The 20838-nt window shown below is 43.3% G+C and overlaps 1 protein-coding gene across 7 annotated transcripts in view; it reads right to left on the bottom strand.

Moving 5' to 3' along the window:
• The window catches only part of SLC8A3 (solute carrier family 8 member A3), a 185813-nt gene that overhangs the window by 31927 nt on the left and 133048 nt on the right, over nt 1–20838 (bottom strand). For 2 of the 7 annotated variants that reach the window (XR_012903475.1, XM_006130302.4), the window contains exons 3-4: nt 14435–14541; nt 346–363 (exon numbers count right to left, since the gene is read on the bottom strand). Coding sequence is in view for 6 of the 7 variants with exons in the window: in XM_006130302.4 (XP_006130364.1) it covers nt 346–363; nt 14435–14541 (125 nt within the window). In the remaining variant the exon portion in view is untranslated. Of the gene's footprint in view, nt 1–345; nt 364–12587; nt 12692–14434; nt 14542–20838 lie in introns of those variants that run through there. The other 5 variants (XM_075927318.1, XM_006130304.4, XM_075927319.1 and 2 more) reach the window with 5 other exon arrangements.

Below are 20838 nucleotides of genomic sequence, written 5' to 3'. Positions count from 1 at the left end.
GCAAAAGGGTTGGGGGGGAAGAAAAGAGGGAAGGCGATGATCTCAGCTCTGTGCCTTGGCTTGGGGAGACCAGGAGATCTGGCCCAGCAGAACAGGGTGGTGATAAGCCCCAGAGAGTAAGGTGGTGAGTGTCAGTGGCTTTATCAGCACACCAGGAAGCAGCCCCAAGGGTTCTCACATGACCGCACCCTGTCACAATTGGCGCATGCTGAATATATCTGCTCCTTGGGCACACAGCTCACTACTAATTGTGATACAATGAGCATGAGCACAAAAAGCCCTGGCCTAAGGAGGAGAATGAAATCAAAGCCACACAACAGAGGAAAGGAGTGAGAGCACTCTTACCTTGCGTGAGTAGCAGCGCTGTAGGAAACGAAAAACAAAAGAAGGAAAGAAGAAAACAGGAAGACTGTTAATTCCCCAGTTGGAGATGATGCAAAGGCTATTTGCAGATGACAGTTTTAAATGAGTGATGAAGTTGGCTTAGTGCAACGTGTAAGCTCTCTGTAGCCGCATGCTTGGCGCAGGTTTGTGAGCATGCCCAGTAGCAGCAGGATGAGAATGAGGCTGGTGGAACAGGTGCATCCCAAGGGCTCTGTGGTCAGACGTATTCCCCCTCCCCCATGAGCGAAGGCAGAAGGATGGGACTTGGGACAGGACAGTGGGGAAGGGAGAGGAAAAGTGTGTGGGGATTGTTGCTCCTGAGATCAGGCTTTGAGATGAGCCAAAGTGATTTAAAATGAGTTTGAAGTGTCCCTGTTTGAGGCACACTCTGTAGAAGTGGAGAGGTCTTGCAAAAAACAGGGCAGTCTTGGTACACTGGCGCCCTGTCAGATCTTCTCTTGTAAATCAGATGTGAGTGTGGGGGTAAGAGGAACGAAGGGGTTCACTGAGAAGAACTTGGCAAGGGCAACAAATTTATAAAATGGGCATTGTCCTTGGACCAATGGAGATGGAAGTAATGTCGCTAGGCATCATCCCCAAAAATTCAGAGAAGTCCTGATTTGCACAGGTCCATCCCATGTCTCACAAGCTTAGCTCTGAAAGATTTAGAGTCCCAGATGTCACAATGCACCACCGTGTTCAGTCTTCATAGGTCTCCTGGCTTTTAGTTGCACCTATGCATGGAGCTATTGCACTGACATACACCACAGAGTCTCCCCCATCAAATAAGGATGCAACTCCATTGCAAAAACGCCTTGCAAACAGTTATTTGGGCCTCAAGATTAGTACAGGCTGAAATAGTAGACCATTGGAGGAGACGATAAGAAAGGAGAGAACAGCCCTATAAGGAACAATGTAATTTCCCAGTTCCAAAAATGCTCAGTATTGTTCGCCTGTTGTCATTCACTCTCATTACCTGATGTTCCCCCCGCCCCCTTAGTCTCAATAGTGGTCAGAAAGAAAGATCCTGTTGCATCTGTTCTACATATTATCCCTAGAAAACCGACCAATATTCAATCAACTCCATGAATCCTGCCAAGAACTAGGTAAAATGCTTCATATTGGCTGACAATAGCAAACCTTTGTCTAGGAACTGAGCCTCAGTTCCATCAGTGAAGTTTGCCCTCTACTCCTCCCTCAAATGGAAAACTGTGCAACTGGCATCTAAAGATTGGGTTGTGATGATGTGAAGATTTGGTTAACTGGTGATAATGCTTGTTAACTGTTACTATAACTCTTTCAGTCCAAGAATCTCAAGACACTGCACAGACAACTAATCAGTATTAGCACCCCTACTTTACACATGGTGAAACGGCAAAGAAAGCTTAAGGAGAACATTTGAACGTAGGCACCTAAATCGTGGGCCAATTTTCAAAGGCATTGAACACCCACATCACCCATTGCTTTTAGTGTCTGCTAACCCCATCTGAATATTCACAACACATGCAGACAGGTACCACCGTTTAAATACCAAAGTTTGGAAACTTTGCCTATGAGATTTGTCTAAGGTCACCTGGTAAATCTAGGAAAAGTAACTGTGAGTCTTGGTTCTCAATCTCTTACTGCATCTACTGGACAATTCTCTCCACCACATTTTTTGATTCAAGTTTCAGTGAAGTGTTTGAACAGGCAATAAATATCAGCCACATGATTTGGTGTGAACATGATAATATCATTGGACTCTACATGACCACACAGTCAGCCTGGAGTCTGGCAGCAGCTTATTGTCCTTCTGTGTCTATTTGGATTTGGGAGGAGAGGGCATCAAAAAATGGTTACAAGCTTCAGAATTGTCTGGAACACTATTAATTAATGTGAAGTCCTCTGGCATGCTTCTACTGTAAATAGCAGGGCCATTCAAGCAATAAGTGAGAATGCATCTGCTATTCCCCTAAATGTGCTGGACAACTGCTATCTGATGGGAATGTCTGAGGTATGTCCTAATACTGCACTGATTTGGAAGGAATGCCCATGGAATGCCAGCAGCATAGCAGATGTGTCACAGCAGTGAAAGGGCTCTGAGTAGATTCAGACCTCTAGAACTAAAGCCTTCTATGGATTTTCAGAGTCTATTCTCAGTAAATCCTAAAAGGAGAAGAATCTCCTCGGTCCTCCAAAGTAATGACGTAAACATGAAATATTTTTGAGAATTTATGCAAGAAAAAGAACTAATACTGCTACTAAAACTAGCTATGATGTAGATATGAAGCATGAGGTCTTTACTCTATAGCTCCCCTTGTCCAACTCACTTCTAAAATGTAGCTCCCCAGGCTGTTCCAGTCCTGGGGCCTAGATACAGCTCTGGCAAAGCCCCATGTGTCTCCCCTGCAAACTGTATCTAACTTCTACTGCAGGACCTCCTACTTGTAGTGATGTTTCAATGTGACAGAGTGAATATCGTGCAGTAGCTTCAGGAACACTCAGAAGATTTTAAGTGAATTAATTATGAAAATTATTAATAGTATTGATATTGTAATCCTGGTGTTATCTGTTTAATATTAATTCAATTTATTTTACACTACTTCTAAATTTTCAATGCGCCACTATTTTTGTATTAATCTATCTGCAGATATTCACGAGACAAGGTGGGCGAGGTAATATCTTTTATTGGGCCAACTTCTGTTAGACAAGCTTGAAACTTTTGAGCCACTCAGAGTTCTTCTTTGGGTCTGGGAAAGGTATTCTGAGCATGGTGAAACAGATTGTTTAGAAGCTGATCTAACAAAAGATACTACCTAACCCTCCTTGGGCCTCTAATATCCTGGGACCAACACAGTTGTAACACCATTGCATATCTGCAGATAATAGTTACAGATTTTAAAAAGCATCAGGAGTTTGGGAAGATTATGTTGCTTAACCCTGGCTTATGTTTGGAAGTTTTCTCTGAAACCTTAAGAATTAGAAATAAATGGTTTGGACCTCTCCTGGTATAAATAGATGCAGTTTCACTGACTTCAAATTTTCTTAAAACTAATGCTTGGATTCTGGATTCTCATTCCATAACAAGACTGGATGCAGTGACAGACTTCATGGTTGCAGAATTCTGAGAAATGCAAAGTAGGAGCAGATTTTTGATAGCCCAGAGCTCAGTAACGTGATTAAACCACTGCCAGTAGCTGGAATACCAATTGTGATGCTCATTGCTGAAACAGGCCTTTCTGAAACCTTAGCACACCTAACAGAGCAGGAGGGAAGGGAGAAGTGAGTGACCTCGAGGAGTAAACATGACCCTGTGCCCTCCTGACTTGTTTTTCCAGAGCATACAGTTTTGCAAGCTGGAAGCCTGGCATGTTAACTATTGCTATTCAGCTGATTAATTATAGGCTGGAAAACACCACAGTTAGCTTCTGCTCAGCAGTACTTTTGATGAACAATCTTTGTAATACAGGCTGTGCCTCCCTGGTCCGGCACCCTTGGATCCCAAACCAAAGAATTCGCTGGACTAGGGGTTAATTCGAGCTAGGTAGGCAAATCAGGCAACCGGAGTTGCAAATGAAGCCCGGGATTTAAATATCCTGGGCTTTATTTGCATGTTCCCGTCCAGCCACCATTTTTAAATCCCCCTTAGTTCGAACGAACTGCCCGTGGCTACACACAGCCTAGGCAATATTCCTCAATGTTCCTTCATCTACAGCACTCCATTCATTTCTCATGTTGGGTCTCTTCACAGCTCTAGTCAAATGCACCTCAATGGCATCCCTACTCTGCTATAACTCTGGACAAATATAATTCAATTGCTTCACACAAGCAGAAATATTATTAGGGCGAGTTCACTCAGTGTTCAAAATTAATCTAATAGTGAAATATCACTGGACCCTTAAGCTACAATGATTATAAAACATCACCAGTTTTCATGTTTCATAAAGCTGTTATCATATTCTGGTGCTCTGGGATTTGAGTTTATACTTTTCATTTGCTTTTGAGCCTGAAAAAGAAATGTTTTTCTCTTCTTCAGTTATGCTATGATATGATACATGAATATCTGAAGGAGCCTGTAAAGCTAGGAATGAAACATCAGGAATACAGAAGAGGAAGCCAAGGGACTGCTTTATCTTTATCTTTCTGAGTGAATATAGTTCACAGAATATGATTTCACAGGCAGTAGCTTCCTTCTTGCACATGGACCTGCTTAATGTACTTTAGTCCTGACCTGTAATATCCACTGTCAGTCTAGTCCTGGATCCTCCTGTCCTTCTGCCAATACACACCAATTCTCATCTGGAGCACCCCTTTGCTTTGTGATCTGGGGCTCTCACACATGTCTGCTAACTAGAGTACCTCATTCCCGATCTGCAGTGCCTTCTGCTCTTCCAGTCACTGATCATGACACAGCTAAGTCAACGCACTCCACTCCTGAAGTGTGGCCTTACTGTTATTGGTGTCAAGGATATTCTTAAGTGCCTGATGCACCTTACTATAGGAAGCCATTAAAATAAGCCCAGCTTTTACACCCTAATAGCAACCCTCTGTGTTCCTTGCTTAAATCTTGCAAGATCTGAGAAGAGATGAACACAGGATATGGCAGACAAAGCAGGAAGCATTTATTCTGCTGAACTCCCAGGAGTTCTTCAGTGTATCATTTTCCAGACTGTGATGAAGAGGGCAGGACAGGGGATTCCGTTTTCATTGATAAAATGAAAGAGTTGATAAAAGGCATATAAAGCTAAAATAAATCCCTAGTGTAATATCCAGAGCTCCAGTAGAGTACATTAGGGATGAATTCAACACATGTTCTTCCTTATATATGTCTGGCCTCTGTATATATGCCTAATTAAGCTGCAAGAACTACCCTGTGAGAATGAAATGTTTCGCATAATCACTTGTAAAATCAGAATCAAGACAGAGATGGTCCTTTAAGGCTCAGGACTCCAGGTAGCCTAAGGTTCTGAAAGGGGCATCTGGTAAACTACAGAATCATCATGACAACTCTAGGGTGAAATTGCTTTGATACTTTCTTGGTCTGATTGGCTTGGTTCCAGACAGAGAGGTAACGGCCGGTGAGAATCCAATCAGTTGAAGGAGAATTCAGCAGGAGCACAGACGAGCGTGGTGGCATGGCCAAGATATACAAGAACAACTTTTCAGATCTGAATCTTTTTCCTGAAGCAGCTTTGCTTTGTCATTTACTGAAGCTGCCTTCATTTTGCTAGTGCATGAGCCTGTATTTGGCCTGTATCTGAATCAAAACCTTGGATCCCAGAACTCCTAAAGTAGTTTTGTTGCCTTAGTTGCATAAGGGGCTGAACCAAAGTCCCAGATCTGAATACTTGCTTTTTTCTATAGTCTGGTAATTGGTATCTGAACTTCACAGGCCAGGCCAGTATCCAATGTCTACGATTTTTGTGTCTTCTATACAGTATGAAGCTCATTGGCCAACTAGGTGATGCATCAGGGCCAACATTCATCTTGCTGTAAGTCACTGAGGGCTCATCTAGACTACACGGAACAGTCAAAAGACAATATGCAAATTCCGTGGGAATTTGCATATCTTCCAATCACACTTTCGAAAGTAGTTTAGATGCAGCTTTTTCGGTGAACCCCCCCCCTTTGTCAAAAAGCTGCTCTTCCTCAAAAATTGAGGTTTATGTGGCTTTTTGAAATGGGGGGGGGGTTCACCAAAAAAGCTGCATCTAAACTACTTTCACTTGCAATTGGAAGAAGATATGCAAATTCCAATGGAATTTGCATATCCTCTTTCAACTGTTCCACGTAGTCTAGATAAGCCCTGAGATCAATGAAGGTTGCTCCCAAAGTGATTTTGGTCCAGTATAAGAGTCGTGCAAACTGTATAGTGCATCCATTTTCTAATCCCTTGTGTTATTTTCATCACTGTTTGCTTCACCACAGAATTAGCCCCACATTTTATTCTTTACACATTATAGATTAAGGGAAGGTCTATACGGCCACCTCAGCCAATCTAATTTATGTCACTCATGGGTGTGAAAAAGACACCCTGCCGAGCAACACAAGTTACAGACACCTAAGTGCTGTCTACACCAGTTCTATGTAGCTTCTGCCTCTCATGTAGGTCAAGTAATTAAGTAACACTAGCTCTTCATTGGGAAACTTGCTACAACAAGTTAGTTCTGTCAGTATATTGCAGAGGAAATATAATCTCACAAGGTGCAAACTTTTGATGGGGTGCAGAGGACTGTTTGGAAAAAGAAATGAAAATTTTCTAGAACTATTCTCATCCACTGATCATGAAACAATCTTCCAACTATGACTCTCAGCCACAACTGCACTCTTGGAAGTGGAGTTTTCTGTGCCAGTGCTACCCACTATTATGCAGATCCCTGCAAACGACACATCCATTGCCCCTGCTAACAGGGATTCTGTGTTTCAACTTGTTGTGAGGACACAGCTTGAAGGAACCACTTATTCATGAAGTTTCCAAGAAGGATTCTCACCCTTCTGTCAAGTGGAATAATCCAAAGTTAATATTCAGCCACTATCCCTGAAATTCAGTTTTTTGCCAGTCTGCTGTGAATTGTCCCAATTACTCGCATGAATTGTAATTTTCCAAGTGTGAGCCCCATGCTTATGCAATGTCAAATGGAATCTTCCAAAGAGGTGTCTTTTCTGCAGTTGCTCACACCAACTCTGTGCTCTGCTTAACAGTTGGGTTAACCACAGGGCAAGCAAAAGGTGGAGACTGGCTCCAAGAAAAGCAAGCTCCACTCCTGCAGTTCTGGAGTGCAAAAAAAATTGTTGAGGCAGATGTGTGAACAGAGAACAGACAGGCTGGAATTTCTCTGAACCCCGAGAAGCACTGCAGGGCAGCAAATAGCAAAATATCTGTCTGAATTGTAAGTTAATGTGACTCCAGAACTACCATGAAAGTAACAGTGAAACTAAAAGATGTCATCTTTCAATGAAGAAGACTTGATTCACAAGAGAGGCATTTAAAAGTGACTGATAGAAGGCTGGCCAGGCAGGTGGCTCAATGTGCTGGGAGTAGGGATGTAAACGACTAATCAACTAGTTGACTACCTGATAAGCAAAAGCTTATCGGATAGTCAACACACTAGTCAACTAGTTGCTCTCCCCGCACGTGCTGCCTCTATCAGAAGGAGGCAGCAAGGGGGGGAAGAGAAAGGAGTACTGGGGGGAGCCAGCTTAAAAGCTTGTTCCCTCTAGCTCCATGGGAGGAGGCAGGGGTGCAGCGGCGATGTTCCAACTTTGAAACGTATAAGAGTCACCACTGGGGCTCTTGTACATTTCCAAGTGGAAGCACCGCATGGAGCCTGGGGCCAGCCAGGGACGGTGAGTCTTCTGCAGGCCCCAGGCTCCATGCGGCGCTTCCACTTGGAAATATACAAGAGCCCCAGCAGGGCTACACATGGAATTTCAATCTTTGAAATGCACAAGAGCCCCTGCTGGGACTCCTGTACATTTCAAAGGTGGAACACTGAGCTAGTCCTTATTGACTAATCGAATAGTCGGTGGAAATCCAATCGACTATTCAATGAGTTAATTAATCCAAATTTAACATCCCTAGGTGGGAGGCTTCTAAGAACTGCTATGCTCAGTAGACAGGGATTTGGTCACTGTTACTGCAAATAAGAGAAACAGATGTAGCCATGAGACTCCATTAGTTAACTTCTTGGAAAAGGAGAGGGAGACAAGAGTAGAAAATTTGGGGGGCAGGTGGCAGACTGGAGCGAACCAACCTCCCTGCCTCCCCACCATCCTGGCCTTACTTGCTAGGCAGAAAGTGCCCATTTCCTTTTGGTGTTTTGCTTGTTCACTTCTGTGCTACCAAATTGAAGTAAGAGTTACCTTTATTGGTGCTCCTTGCACCTTGATATGCCCTTACTGAATTACTATTAGTCTTCATTACGAACATTGGAGAGATACCAATGTGAAATCTGTTCTATTTGAATTCTCTGGGCATATTGACATAGTAGCTGATAAAGGAGAGTTACACGATTTAGCTATTTGGACTTTCTGAATGTCTTTTTAAAAAGCCCCTCACAAGAGGCTATTCATGAAACTAAACATCCCTGGGGTGCAAAGTGAAATTTATCATAGATCAGAAAGCACCGAAGGGACAGGGAACAAAAACTAGGAAAAATCCATCCATTTCTGTCATGACGAAAAGGTTAATCACTGCATGCCATAAGGTACCAGCCCAGCATGGAGGCTGTTTAAAATATTTACTAATGATCAGAAAAAGGGACTGAGCAGGGAAGGGGCAAACATTGCAGGTGACACAAAATTATGTAGTGAAGAAAGCTGTATTAGAGATTTATGCAGATCATGAAGACATCCACCGACTAGGGAAAGGATGTTCCACAGTTATCCAGGACACAAATCTTTGCACCTGCCTCTGAAATATCCAGTCCTGGCCAGAGCAGGTCTGAAAATGTTTTTCTTCCCATAGAAAAAATTGACTTTTCATCAAAAAACTGAAACATTTTCAGCAGAAGCCCCCCAAATGTCCCGTTTCTGCTTTAAAAAAAAACCCTTTCAATCATCTCTCATACTGGCCATTCTTAGAAACAGGTCCTACTGGATGATCAGTCTGATCTGGTATTGTAATTCTCCCTACACAGTTCCAGCTGAACACTGGGACTGCGATCTTCATCACTGCTCAGAGTGAATGCTGCCTCAGTGGCCCTTCACCACTTTAGTTTATTTTGGGGGCAGAAAGTATTGGCAGGAAGGCCAGTCTCACAGTAGTGTTGTGATAGATACAGGTAAAGTCCTGATGGGATAGATTTCATTAGTCTGTATCTTGGTGCCTCACAAATATTGCAATTTAGATGCTAAGCTCTGAGCATGAGCCTGCAAAGGTACAAATCCCAGTTTAAGTTGGGATCCCAATCAGAGGGCCAAGACTTCTCCAGTATAAGTCTTAGTTCTAGTGAATACTACATAAGAGATATTCTTTGCTGGTGCTTTCTGTTGTTATGTATATAGGAGAGTTTAGCCAGCAATCTGGACTGACTATACTCTGCTGAACACCGTGTCCTGTATTGCTGTCCTGGGTGGCACATCTTCAGTTAGGTGTCTATGGTCAACTGCTGAATTCGTAGAGCGAGTTAGCAGTGACAGAGTTGGGAATTTTAGCGGCACAAGGTATCAAACCAATATGTAGATACAAATTCAGACAGCCAAATCCTGCCCTGGGATCTTTGGATGGATCCTTAAGCATGTAAATGCTTCTTTATGCACCTAAGTGCCAACTGACTCTGCTTTCTGGCTGTGAAATGTGGACAATGAATTGAAATCAGATGCATTTCATCAGTGCTGCCTATCGTTTAATTCTTAAGATGAACTGGCAGGATAACAAGGCACCTGGGGGAGTCCAAACCACTGGTACTCAAGCTACGATTGAGAAAGCACAACTGAGATATGCTGGCTCTTGCACTAGAAGGCCTGAATGGTGATTACCTCAAAAGATTACTTCTTAGTCTGCTGAGCCAAGGGACATGCTTGCATGCCCAGAGAGGCCAGAAGAAATGCTCTGAAAGCACTCTGAAGAACAATCTAGAAGCGTGAGCTATTCCGACTGCATTCTGGAAACAGCCTGCATGCAACAGAGATAAATGGAGAGTAACAACAAGAAGAGCACAAGCTGATGAAATCCACATCCCGTGTGAAAGGTTACAAATATGCCAGTAGAATATACAAGCAGAAATTCCTCATCAAAAACAACTTTATCTGGGCCTGCCAAGAGTTACTGAATCTGTTTCTCTTAGTGGCCTTGTGAGTCATTAGGGCCCATGCTACATGATGACAATAGTGATTGTTGTACTGATGAACTTTAAAGTTAATGGTATCTACATATCATAGTATTTTATAAGTTGTAAATTTCATTATTTCAGCTTTTTAAATCTGAAATTTCATGGAGTTGTAATTGTGGGGGGTCTTGACCCAAAAAGGTGAGAGGGGTGCCGGGGTGGGGGAGGGGGCTATGATAATGCTTCTCTTACTTCTGCACTGCTGCTGCTGGTGGCACTGCCTTCAGAACTGGGCAGCCAGAGGGCAGAGGTGCTGCCAGCAGCAGTACAGAAGAATGGCCTGGTATGGTATGGCCACCTTTACTTCTGTGCTTCTACCTGCATAGCTAGACCCTGAGTCAGCAACCACCATTCCATGGCCACCCCGCTCTAAAGGCAGCAGCACAGAAGTAAGGGTGGCCATACCATGACCCTAAAATAATGTGATCATCTCCCCGCAACTCCCTTTCGGAGCCCCAAGTTGAGAAAGGCTGGTTTCCCCCATGAAATCTGTAGAGCACAGGGTAAAAGCCAACAAAAGACCAGATTTCATGGAGAGGGGGAGAGGCCAGATTTCATGGTCCATGACATGTTTTTCATGTCTGTGAATTTCACAAGGTCCTACCTATGTGCCATCTAATTCTTCATTAAAGCCAACAGAAAACCTCTGCAACAGTGCCCTCTCGTGGGAGCCCTCTACAGTACATGGACTCTTTAGAGAGGCCATAGGATTAAGACGGTGGCCATGTAAAAATACATTGAATCCCTCTTTCCTTTCCTTTATTTTTAAGTGCTGAGAGATTGTGCTGGCTATAGTCTTACCAGGCTAATGAAATGTGCATACCTCTCCTTCTGTGGACATGTTTCTTGGAAATTTGCAGATAATATTCACAAATGGACAAGTGCTTCATCTTCTATTGTATCACATGCCCTGCTGGTAAATAGAGGCTGCCCATAGGTGTGCCTGTGTTGTGACAGAGACAGGCAGGTGCCCTTTAGGAGCTGTCCAGCAGACCTTGGGTCTGACACCATCCTCATTTATACCTGTTTTACACTATGTGACCCCATTGTCTGTAACGGAGTTACTTTCAATTTACACTGGCCTTGTAAGGATGAACACCATTAAATAGCTTCTCAGAGAAATCCTGATTTGTTTGAACCAGTTCTGCATTGTGTAGCATTGATGGGGTAACCTAGAGAGGAATTTTAAGTGATCTTGGATGCACACACTGTAAGACTGTAGTAGGGATGCATTCCAACTCAGAAAACACAAATCAACCAAAGAAGAATCCATTTCCTGTGGGACTCAAACTTATATTAATAGCCACCCTCTGAGACAAATGGAATTTCTCTCAATCTTGTTCTATCTGAAGACTCTAAACTCACATGATGGTTAATTACCCCGGCTGGCATCTTTGTTGCAGAAGCACCTAAAATGTTATCGTGCCCAAATTATGCTCAGACAGGTACCTCAATCCACCTGCATGTCAGCTCAGACACCAAAAGAGGAGAGCCACTTATTAGGTGCCTATGTTCAAATATTACCTTTAGGGGGCAGATCCTGAACCACTGTGGCAATGGAATGACAAATGGATTTCAGTGGCCCAGGGAGAGGTTTAGCGTGTGGTCAGGCAGGTGGACACAGGCATTTTTAAGTATGGTTTAGCACCTAAACTGGATACTAAAAGTCTGGGTTCTTTTCCAGCTCTCCCACTGACTTGCTGTGTGATCTTGGCCAAGTCATTTAACCTCCACATGCCTCATTTTATCTGAGTGCAAACTGGGAAATAAGGCTTCATATCTCTCTCGCAAAAGTGTTGTGAGGCTTCATTAATAAATATATGTGAAATGCTTCAAGATTCTTGCATGAAAAAAAGCTAAAGAGGCGCAAAGCTAAAACACTTAGTGATTCCTGTACCGTGCGGTAGGCTTTTAGCAAAGATTCATGGGAACCCAACAACAATATTCAACGTTGCGCCATAAGGGACAGGGTACAAAGGAGGGAAGGACAGTGGGAGATACAGTACTGAAGAGGGGAGTTGAAGGCCATGCACTATATTCTTCTCTGTTCTTTTTCACTTCCTTTAGTCTTGGCATGAGGGGCAGGGGGCGGGGGGCAAACGGATAGCAGCAGAGATGTCATCAAAACAAAACAAATCAAAACTGATGATATTAATAAGGCCTGAGGCCTGAGCATTGCACAAAAAGAGGATCGTAAATAAGCTAGGCTCTAAAAGGCAGAGATGACACCGAAACAGGGTGAAATCGAGAATACAGGAGGGAAAAGAATAAAAGTCAATTCATTTAAAGGGGGAGGAGGAGGAGGAAAAAAGGTGGGTGAGAGGGGAGAAAAGTGGGAGTTTTTGGATTTGGGGTTTGTGGTTTTTTGGTTTGTTTTCAAAAAGGATCTCACACCTGATATTCCTCGTTCCATCCATTTCGGTTCACCAAGGGCAATGAAGAAATTCTCCTGCCTTTCGTATTCCTCCTCATTTACTATTTTAACCCTTACGGTCTTCCTGTAGGGACAACAAGAAAGACAACCGTGTACGATGGGTTGGCTGGTTGGAGCAGATGCAGTAGTACCACACGTTTCTCACATGCAGTCCATTCCTGCTGCTCCCTTGGGCAGCATTTTGTTTGTTTGATATAGCGCATCGGTCGTAGTTGCTCTGAGGGTGAGTGGGAAAGTATTAGAGGAGGAAGATGGGGGTGGGCAAGGGAGTGAAGGAGGAGGGGAGGGTTGGACCTTGCTGATGGTTAGTGGGAGGTGACTTCTGCAGCACATTGAGTTTAGTGTCACATGGTAATAAGATCTCATCAGCTGACTGAGCACTGACCAATCAGAAATAACCAAGGGCAAAACAGCCACAAAGATATCAAACACATTTTAGCTGAGAGACCAAATGCTTCTCCCACCCTCTCATGACTCATAACAGGTTGGCTCTGGAGGTGGGGAGCAGGACAGAGAGAGATACACTCATACACACAAACACGCATGGCTGTGCGTGAGGCTGGGGGGTTGTCCATTCAGGGTGGAGCTCTCATTTGGCTGTGAGGTGATTGTTTTTTTATAACCTCTCTCTTTGTATTTGAAAACAACAGATATCTTAGATTCTTGTTTCTAGTTGTTTTCAAGCTGTTTAACAAGCATTATTCACCAGCTCCTATTGGGTATGTCTACAAGGGGATGAAAGTCCTGCAGCATGGCTGTGGTTGGCCCAGGTCAGTTGATTTGGGCTCTAGGGTCACAGGCTGCAAGGCTAAATATTGTAGTGTAGACCCTCCAGCTCTTGCAAGGTCCTAGAACTGGGCTCCAGCCTAAGCCTGAATGTCTAAAGTGCTATTTTCAAGGCCCAGAACGTGAGCCCTAAGAGCTTCAAATGGCCCCGGCCAGTCACAGATTTTTTTATCCCTGTGCAGATACCCCTACTGTGCCCCTAAAGTAGATGGTCTGTGTCTGAAAGATTCAGCTTTACTTGGCCACCGCTTGGGAAAAGAGACGTGTATTAAAATATCCCAGTGGACTAGGAAGGCTGGACTTAAAGTACCCAGCACACTAGACTGGCATTGCTCAGTCTTCCCCCTGGCAAGCTCATGACACTATGTCACCACTGTAAAGTATAAAAGCTTCCATGGTCTGTCTGTCTGTCTGTCTGTCTCTCAAAAAAAAGTTGATTTTCTTCACTTTCCTTACCCTGATGGCACTTGTTCCTTGGGTCAGCCTGTGATAAAGTTAAAGGATCTTACCAAATACTTCTGAGAAATGATGTGCTACTTTCATATGGGCCTCGACTGTTGTGTTTTTATTAGAATGGGTCTGGCAGGATGACAACTCCTCTCAGAACCTGGTTATGTTTCCTGTAGATGTTTTGCCACTGAAGCTGCACAGATGGGCATGCAGTGGTCCAGTCCTTCCAGCCAACAGGAGCAATAGAAAACCCTACCACAAGCCATTTCAGCAACATCAGGGAGGCATACTAATCGCCCTCTTCTACACGCACACTCACACACACACAAATTCACACCCCATCTCTCTATCTTGTTCCCTCTCCCCAGAATACAGTATTGCCCTTTCCAGTTAAGACCCCATAGGTACCATGTGACAAGTTTGTGCGTGCACAGCAGTGTTAAGGACAGAGCGGTTGGAAAACAAAAAGAAATAAGAGAAAAAGAAGAAAACAGAGGAGAAAAGAAGGCAGGAGAACAGAGAGAAGAGGAAATAAGAATGTTAACATTAGTCTGGAGGATGAGTACTACACCTTTCTGTAAACTCATATCCACCATGCGTGGGCTCATCAGCTCAATGAAGAAAGTCTTGTTTTTCTCATACTCCTCATCATCAATTACCTTGATGTGAACTGTTTTGCTGTGGATTGAAAAATAATAAGTGTCATAAGGAGGAGGAGGGGATAGGAAAGCAAGGACTGGGAAAAGGTAAGAGAAACCAAATAGGCAAATTAGACAGTCAAAGTTTACTCACCCACCAAACAGGCTCGAAGTGGCCCCAGAGAGAAATTTACTTCCCCTTGCTATGAATTCGCTTTGTCAGAAAAAAATGGATAACTGCAAGGCAACTAGTCTTTCGGCCTTGCATCTGATCGACACACACAGTCATGCTTTGCTTACACAATTACTCAATGGGTGTGTGTACACACGCACATACTTCACAGGCACAACTTTTGCTTAAAGGTTTGAAACTCTGGCCTAAAACATCCTTAGAATCATAGAATCCTCAGGTTGGAAGAGACCTCAGGAGGTCATCTAGTCTAGCCTCCTGCCCAAAGCAGGACCAACCTCAACTAAATCATCCCAGCCAGGGCTTTGTCAAGCTGGGTCTTAGAAACCTCTAGGGATGGAGACTCCACTACCTCCCTAGGTAACCCATTCCAGTCCTTCACCACCCTCCTAGTGAAATAGTTTTACCTAATATCCAACCAAGACCTCCCCCACTGTAACTTGAGATCATTGCTCCTTGTTCTGCCATCCGTCACTACTGAGTACTGTCTCTCTCCATCCTTTTCTGAGCCTCCGACACACTCTTCTCTTCTGCAGATTAAATAAACTCAAACCCCTCAGCCTCTCCTCATAGATCATATGCTCCAGCCCCCTAATCATTTTGGTTGCCCTCCGCTGGACCCTCTCCAATGCATCCACATCCTTTCTATAGTGGGGTGCCCAGAACTGGACACAATATTCCTGATGTGGCCTCACCAGAGCCGAATAAAGGGGAATAATCACTTCTCTAGATCTGCTGGCAATGCTCCTCCTAATGCACCCTAAAATGCCATTAGCCTTCTTGGCTACAAGGGCACACTGTTGACTCATATCCAGCTTCTCATCCACTGTAATCCCCAGGTCCTTTTCTGCTGCTTAGCCAACCGGTTCCCGGCCTGTAACAATGCTTGGGATTCTTCTGTCCCAAGTGCAGGACTCTGCACTTCTCTTTGTTGAACCTCATCAGATTTCTTTTGACCCAATCCTCTAATTTCTCTAGGTCACTCTGGACCCTGTCTCTACTCTCCAACATATCTACCTCTCCCCCCTAGCTTAATGTCATCCACAAACTTGTTGACGGTGCAATCCATCCCCTCATTCAGGTAATTAATAAAGATGTTGAACAAAACCAGCCCTAGAACCGATCCTTGGGGCACTTCACTTGAAACCGACTCCCAACCAGACAAAGAAGCTCTAAAAGCAGGGAACAAACCAGCCCTCCTGTACACATGGGACTATACTTCAACTTAATCTCATATCACCTCAATCTAAAGCATACTGTAGATTAATCAGAGTTCTACTGGACAATCTTGCTTGGGAGGCCTCCACCAGCTATGGAGGGCACACTAATTCTGGGGCAAATTCTGATACCCTTACCCAGGCAAAATGCGCTTGAATTCCATGAATATCTTCACTGAAAAAGTATGAGGGATTCTCTGCCAGTCTGTTCTCCCTTCCTGGTAAGGAAATGCCTTAATCAGGTAGAAACTGTTTCCTCAATGACTTTTTTACACTCTCTCTCTCTCTCTCTCTCTCTCTCTCTCTCTCTCTCTCTCTCTCACACACACACACACACACACACACAGAGTCTGCATGTCTTGAAGGCACGCGCGCGCGCACGCACACACACACAGAGTCTCTGCATGCCTTGAAGGCTTAGCCAGTTGTGTTATTTTGCTTTCACTTAGTGCTGCTCTCGATTGCCTCAGGCTGTAAGTTATACCTGCACTTTGCTTTCTTTCTTGTTGATTGGCAGGAAAGGCTATATGAAATCACATCCCAACTTTCTCACTGTAAAAGCAGTTCATGCTTTCAGACTCTGGTGCAATTTTTCACGCTTTTTAATGCAAAGCAGTTTGTGTGTGCATTGACATTCATATATTATATCTATATTAGCTAGGCTCACATATGGTTATACATTATAAATAGCTGTATGTATTATACATTTCGGGGCTCCCAAACACTGCAGGCACATTGAAAGCCCTCAATAGGCAAGCTCCGTGAACAGCAGTTACAATCAAAATCTGAAACAGTCTCCACTTAACAATTCCGAAATAAGAAACTTGTAGCAAATGCCCTACATTTTTCTAGCCATAGGTCAGCTCTCCCTGAAGTTCAAACCAGCTAGCCAATTCACCACATGATGGGCCCTGAGCCTGTGAATAATCTAATCTCCACACAATCCCATCCTCCACATGCTTCTTCTGCACAATATGACCTTTGCAAAATTCTGACACCTCCTCAATTTCAGATATACGTGGTATATTAAATATGTCTAACCTGTTGTGTCTATGTGCAGAAAGGAAGGAGTAGCCATGCAGTTAAATCATAGGACTGGAATTCCTGTTGTATGGTCCTATTTTTTAAAGTTCTTTTTGGTACCTCTGTTTCCCTGTGTATGAAATGTTGTTGATAACACCTCCCTCACAGCCACAATGGGAAGTTTATCCATTAATGTCTGTAATGCACATTCAGACCCTTGACTGGAAAGTGTTAGAAAACTGGAAAGTATGATCATACTGCTCTAGATTATAACTCCTCAGGGCAAGGACTTGATTTCCTACGTATGCCCAGTGCAAGCACAATGACAGCACTCAATAATAGTGATAAAAATCTTGAGATAAACTAGAGACAGTGGCATACATCACAAACATATTTCATCAACAAACTCAGCTGACTTTGGAAATATTAATCAGTGGTATGCACTGTGCTTCTTCATTCCTCATCCAAGATGACAGGAATTATTTACTCTCCCGGTAGGAGAAAATGAGCTAGTGTCATTGGTCAGTTATCAGCGTTTTTTACTGTGCTATAACTTAGTTATCTATAAATACACACAGGTATTGCTTCCTCCACAGAGCTTTCATTGACTTTGATGGGATTTGAGTGTGTTGAGTTGACCATCTGGAAGGTAAGGCTCTAACTCAGTAAGTAAACCACAAATCCATAAATATTCAGGAAATCCCTATGACTCTATGAAGAAATGAGGGTATGTCTACACTACCCCGCTAGTTCGAACTAGCGGGGTAATGTATGCATACCGCACTTGCTAATGAAGCCCGGGATTTGAATTTCCCGGGCTTCATTAGCATAAGCGGGGAGCCGCCATTTTTAAATCCCCGCTGCTTCGAACCCCGTGCAGCGCGGCTACACGGGGCTCGAACTAGGTAGTTCGGACTAGGTTCCTATTCCGAACTACCGTTACTCCTCGTGAACCGAGGTGTACTGGTAGTTCGGAATAGGCACCCTAGTCCGAACTACCTAGTTCGAGCCCCGTGTAGCCGCGCTGCACGGGGTTCGAAGCAGCGGGGATTTAAAAATGGCGGCTCCCCGCTTATGCTAATGAAGCCCGGGAAATTCAAATCCCGGGCTTCATTAGCAAGTGCGGTATGCATACATTACCCTCCTAGTTCGAACTAGGAGGGTAGTGTAGACATACCCTGAGAGACTCTCTGAGGTCTGGCATCTCTATTCTCATGTCTTTATGTCTTGGTTGTATATAGCTCAAAACTGAGCACAGACAACTTACTACAAGCACCAGGCACTAAATTTATTTCAGCATCTTAAAATCCAAGAGTTCTTCAGAAAGACAAGCATTCAGCCCTGCACTCAAGTTCTGCTGCATCCCAAACCACTCTGCTTGATGCCCCTGCCAAAGTGCATAGTGCTGTCATCAAAGACCTGGCTATGTCTTAGAGTAAAACAAACAGTTCCCATGATATCACCTTGCCAACAGCCAAACCAAGACTAATACTGTAAGTACTGAGCCATGCCTGTTGGGTAATGATTCACAAAACTGCTTCACTTAAGAGTAATATAGGAAGGAGAACATTTGCCAGTTAGACAATTCTGTAACATTGGGGAAGAGTGTCCTTTTGAACACCTGCAGATGACAGTTTTTTACTATTAAGTATGAGGTTTGATTACTTTATTTACTTCAGCTTACATACCCATTGGTAAGCATCATAAAACTATCTAGTCCTCCCACAAATTTCCAGATGCAGCATTAGACCCATGACCTACTGTTTAAGAAGTTCTGCAGTCCAACCACCTTGTGGAAAGCAATTCCTTTTCATGGTTCTCGGTTTGACCTAGCCCTCTTTGTCATCCATTGTTTTCATATTATAGAATAAGAGGGGAAAATGTTGACTGATGAGCTTTCACTATGTCCATCATTACAAATATGCAAGAAGAATCATTTCTAATCCTCCTCCTTGCTAGGTTAAATAATCCAAATTTTTTGCAATCGCTTGCTGTACAGAAATTGTGCATTAATGCTAGACAGTCTCATCTCCCTTATCTGGACATTTTCAGTCTCCACCAATCCATCTTAAAGGACATAGGCTTTTAAACAACGTGTCTCTGATGAAAATGTTGAGTACTGTGCTGAGATTTCTTCATAATAATTTTGTTGAATACTTTCTATGCTTCTCTGGAGATGCTTAGCAGCACATGAGGCCTACATGAGTTGACTCTTTTTAAAATGGAAGTTGACTAGGCCCATAACACTTTGCAAATGCTTCTGCCTTTCCCCCTCCAGTTTTCTCTGCGGCACTTTGAGTGGATGTTTTCAGAGAACTATCCACAACGTCTTCAAGATCTTTCGCTTGAGTAGTAATGGCTAATTTAGTTCCCATTATTTTATAAATATAGTTGGGATTATGTTTTCAAATATGAATTACTTTGCATTTATCAACATTAAAGTTCATCTGCCATTTTGCCCAGTCACCTAAGGTATGTCTAGACTACATGCCTCTGCTGACAGAGGCATGTAAAATAGGCTACCCGACATAGTAAATGAAATGGGGATTTAAATATCCCTGGCTTCATTAAAATAAAAATGGCCGCCGCGCTGTGCCGGCTCAGTTGATCGTCGGCACAGCGCGCGAGTTAAGACACGGATTGGTCGACAGGGGAAGCCTTTGTTGACCGCTCCCTTATGCCTTGTGAAATGAGGTTTACAGGAGCGGTCGACAAAGGCTTTCCCTGTCAACCAATCCGCGTCTTGACTCATGCGCTGTGCTGACGATCAGCTGAGCCGGCACAGCGCGGCGGCCATTTTTATTTGAATGAAGCTGGGGATATTTAAATCCCCGCTTCATTGACTATATCGGGTAGCCTATTTTACATACCTCTGTTGGCAGTGGCATGTAGTCTAGACATACCCCTAGTTTTGTGAAATCCTTTTGAAACTGTTCACAGTCTGCTTTGGATTTAACTGCCTTGAGCAATTTTGTATCATCTACAAATTTTGCCTCGTCACTGTTTACCCCTTCCTCCAAATCACTTGTGAATATGTTGAATAGGACTGGGTGCCCTAGGGGCACCTTTCTTCTCATTTTGAAAACAGACCATTTATTCCTACTCTTTGCTTCCCATCTTTTAACAAGTTAGCAATCTATGAGAGGAAACTTCCCTTTTATCCCATGACAACTTACTTTGCTTAAGAGCCTTTGGTGAGGGACCTTGTCCAAGGCTTTCTGGAAATCAAGTATACTATATCCACTGGATCTTCCTTGTCCACATGCTTGTTGACCCCCCTCAAAGTCTTCTAGTAGAATGGTGACACATGATTTCCCTTTACAGAAACCATATTGACTTTTCCTGAAACAAATTATGTCATCAATTGGTCCTGGACATCCAACACTCTGGTCTTCTGAAGAAGTGGGCTGTACCCACGAAACCTCATGATACCATCTACATGTTTTGTTAGTCTTTAAAGTGCTACTAGAGTATTTGTTGTTTTTTAAGTTTGTCATCAATGGGTCTGACAGTTCTGTTCTTTACTAGAGTTTCAGGCAATCTGCCCAGTAATGAAGTTAGATTTAGCAGTCTGTAATTACCAGGATCACCTCTAGAGCCCTTTTTAAAAACCGGCATCGTTAGCCATTTGGTATCAAAGATTATTTAAAGGATAGGTTACAAACTGACAAGTTTTGAAAATCCCATCTACAGTGTGAAGGTGTACTGGTAGTTAACACAGCTTAAGTGTTACCATTCCAGTGGCCTTTTTCCACTTACAGCTTTCATGAATTTTTACTTCTAAAATATGAAATTGTCCAGTTTTTTCTCAGTCCAAGAAAGAATACTTTTAAAACATTGAACAAAATAGTTCAAATATAAAGCAAATTGAAAAAAGTACAATTTTGTCATTTTACAACAATTTCTG

The sequence above is a fragment of the Pelodiscus sinensis genome, chromosome 4, assembly GCF_049634645.1.
Source record: "Pelodiscus sinensis isolate JC-2024 chromosome 4, ASM4963464v1, whole genome shotgun sequence".
Lineage (NCBI taxonomy): Eukaryota > Metazoa > Chordata > Testudines > Trionychidae > Pelodiscus > Pelodiscus sinensis.
This window is presented reverse-complemented; position numbering and strand designations above follow the sequence as displayed.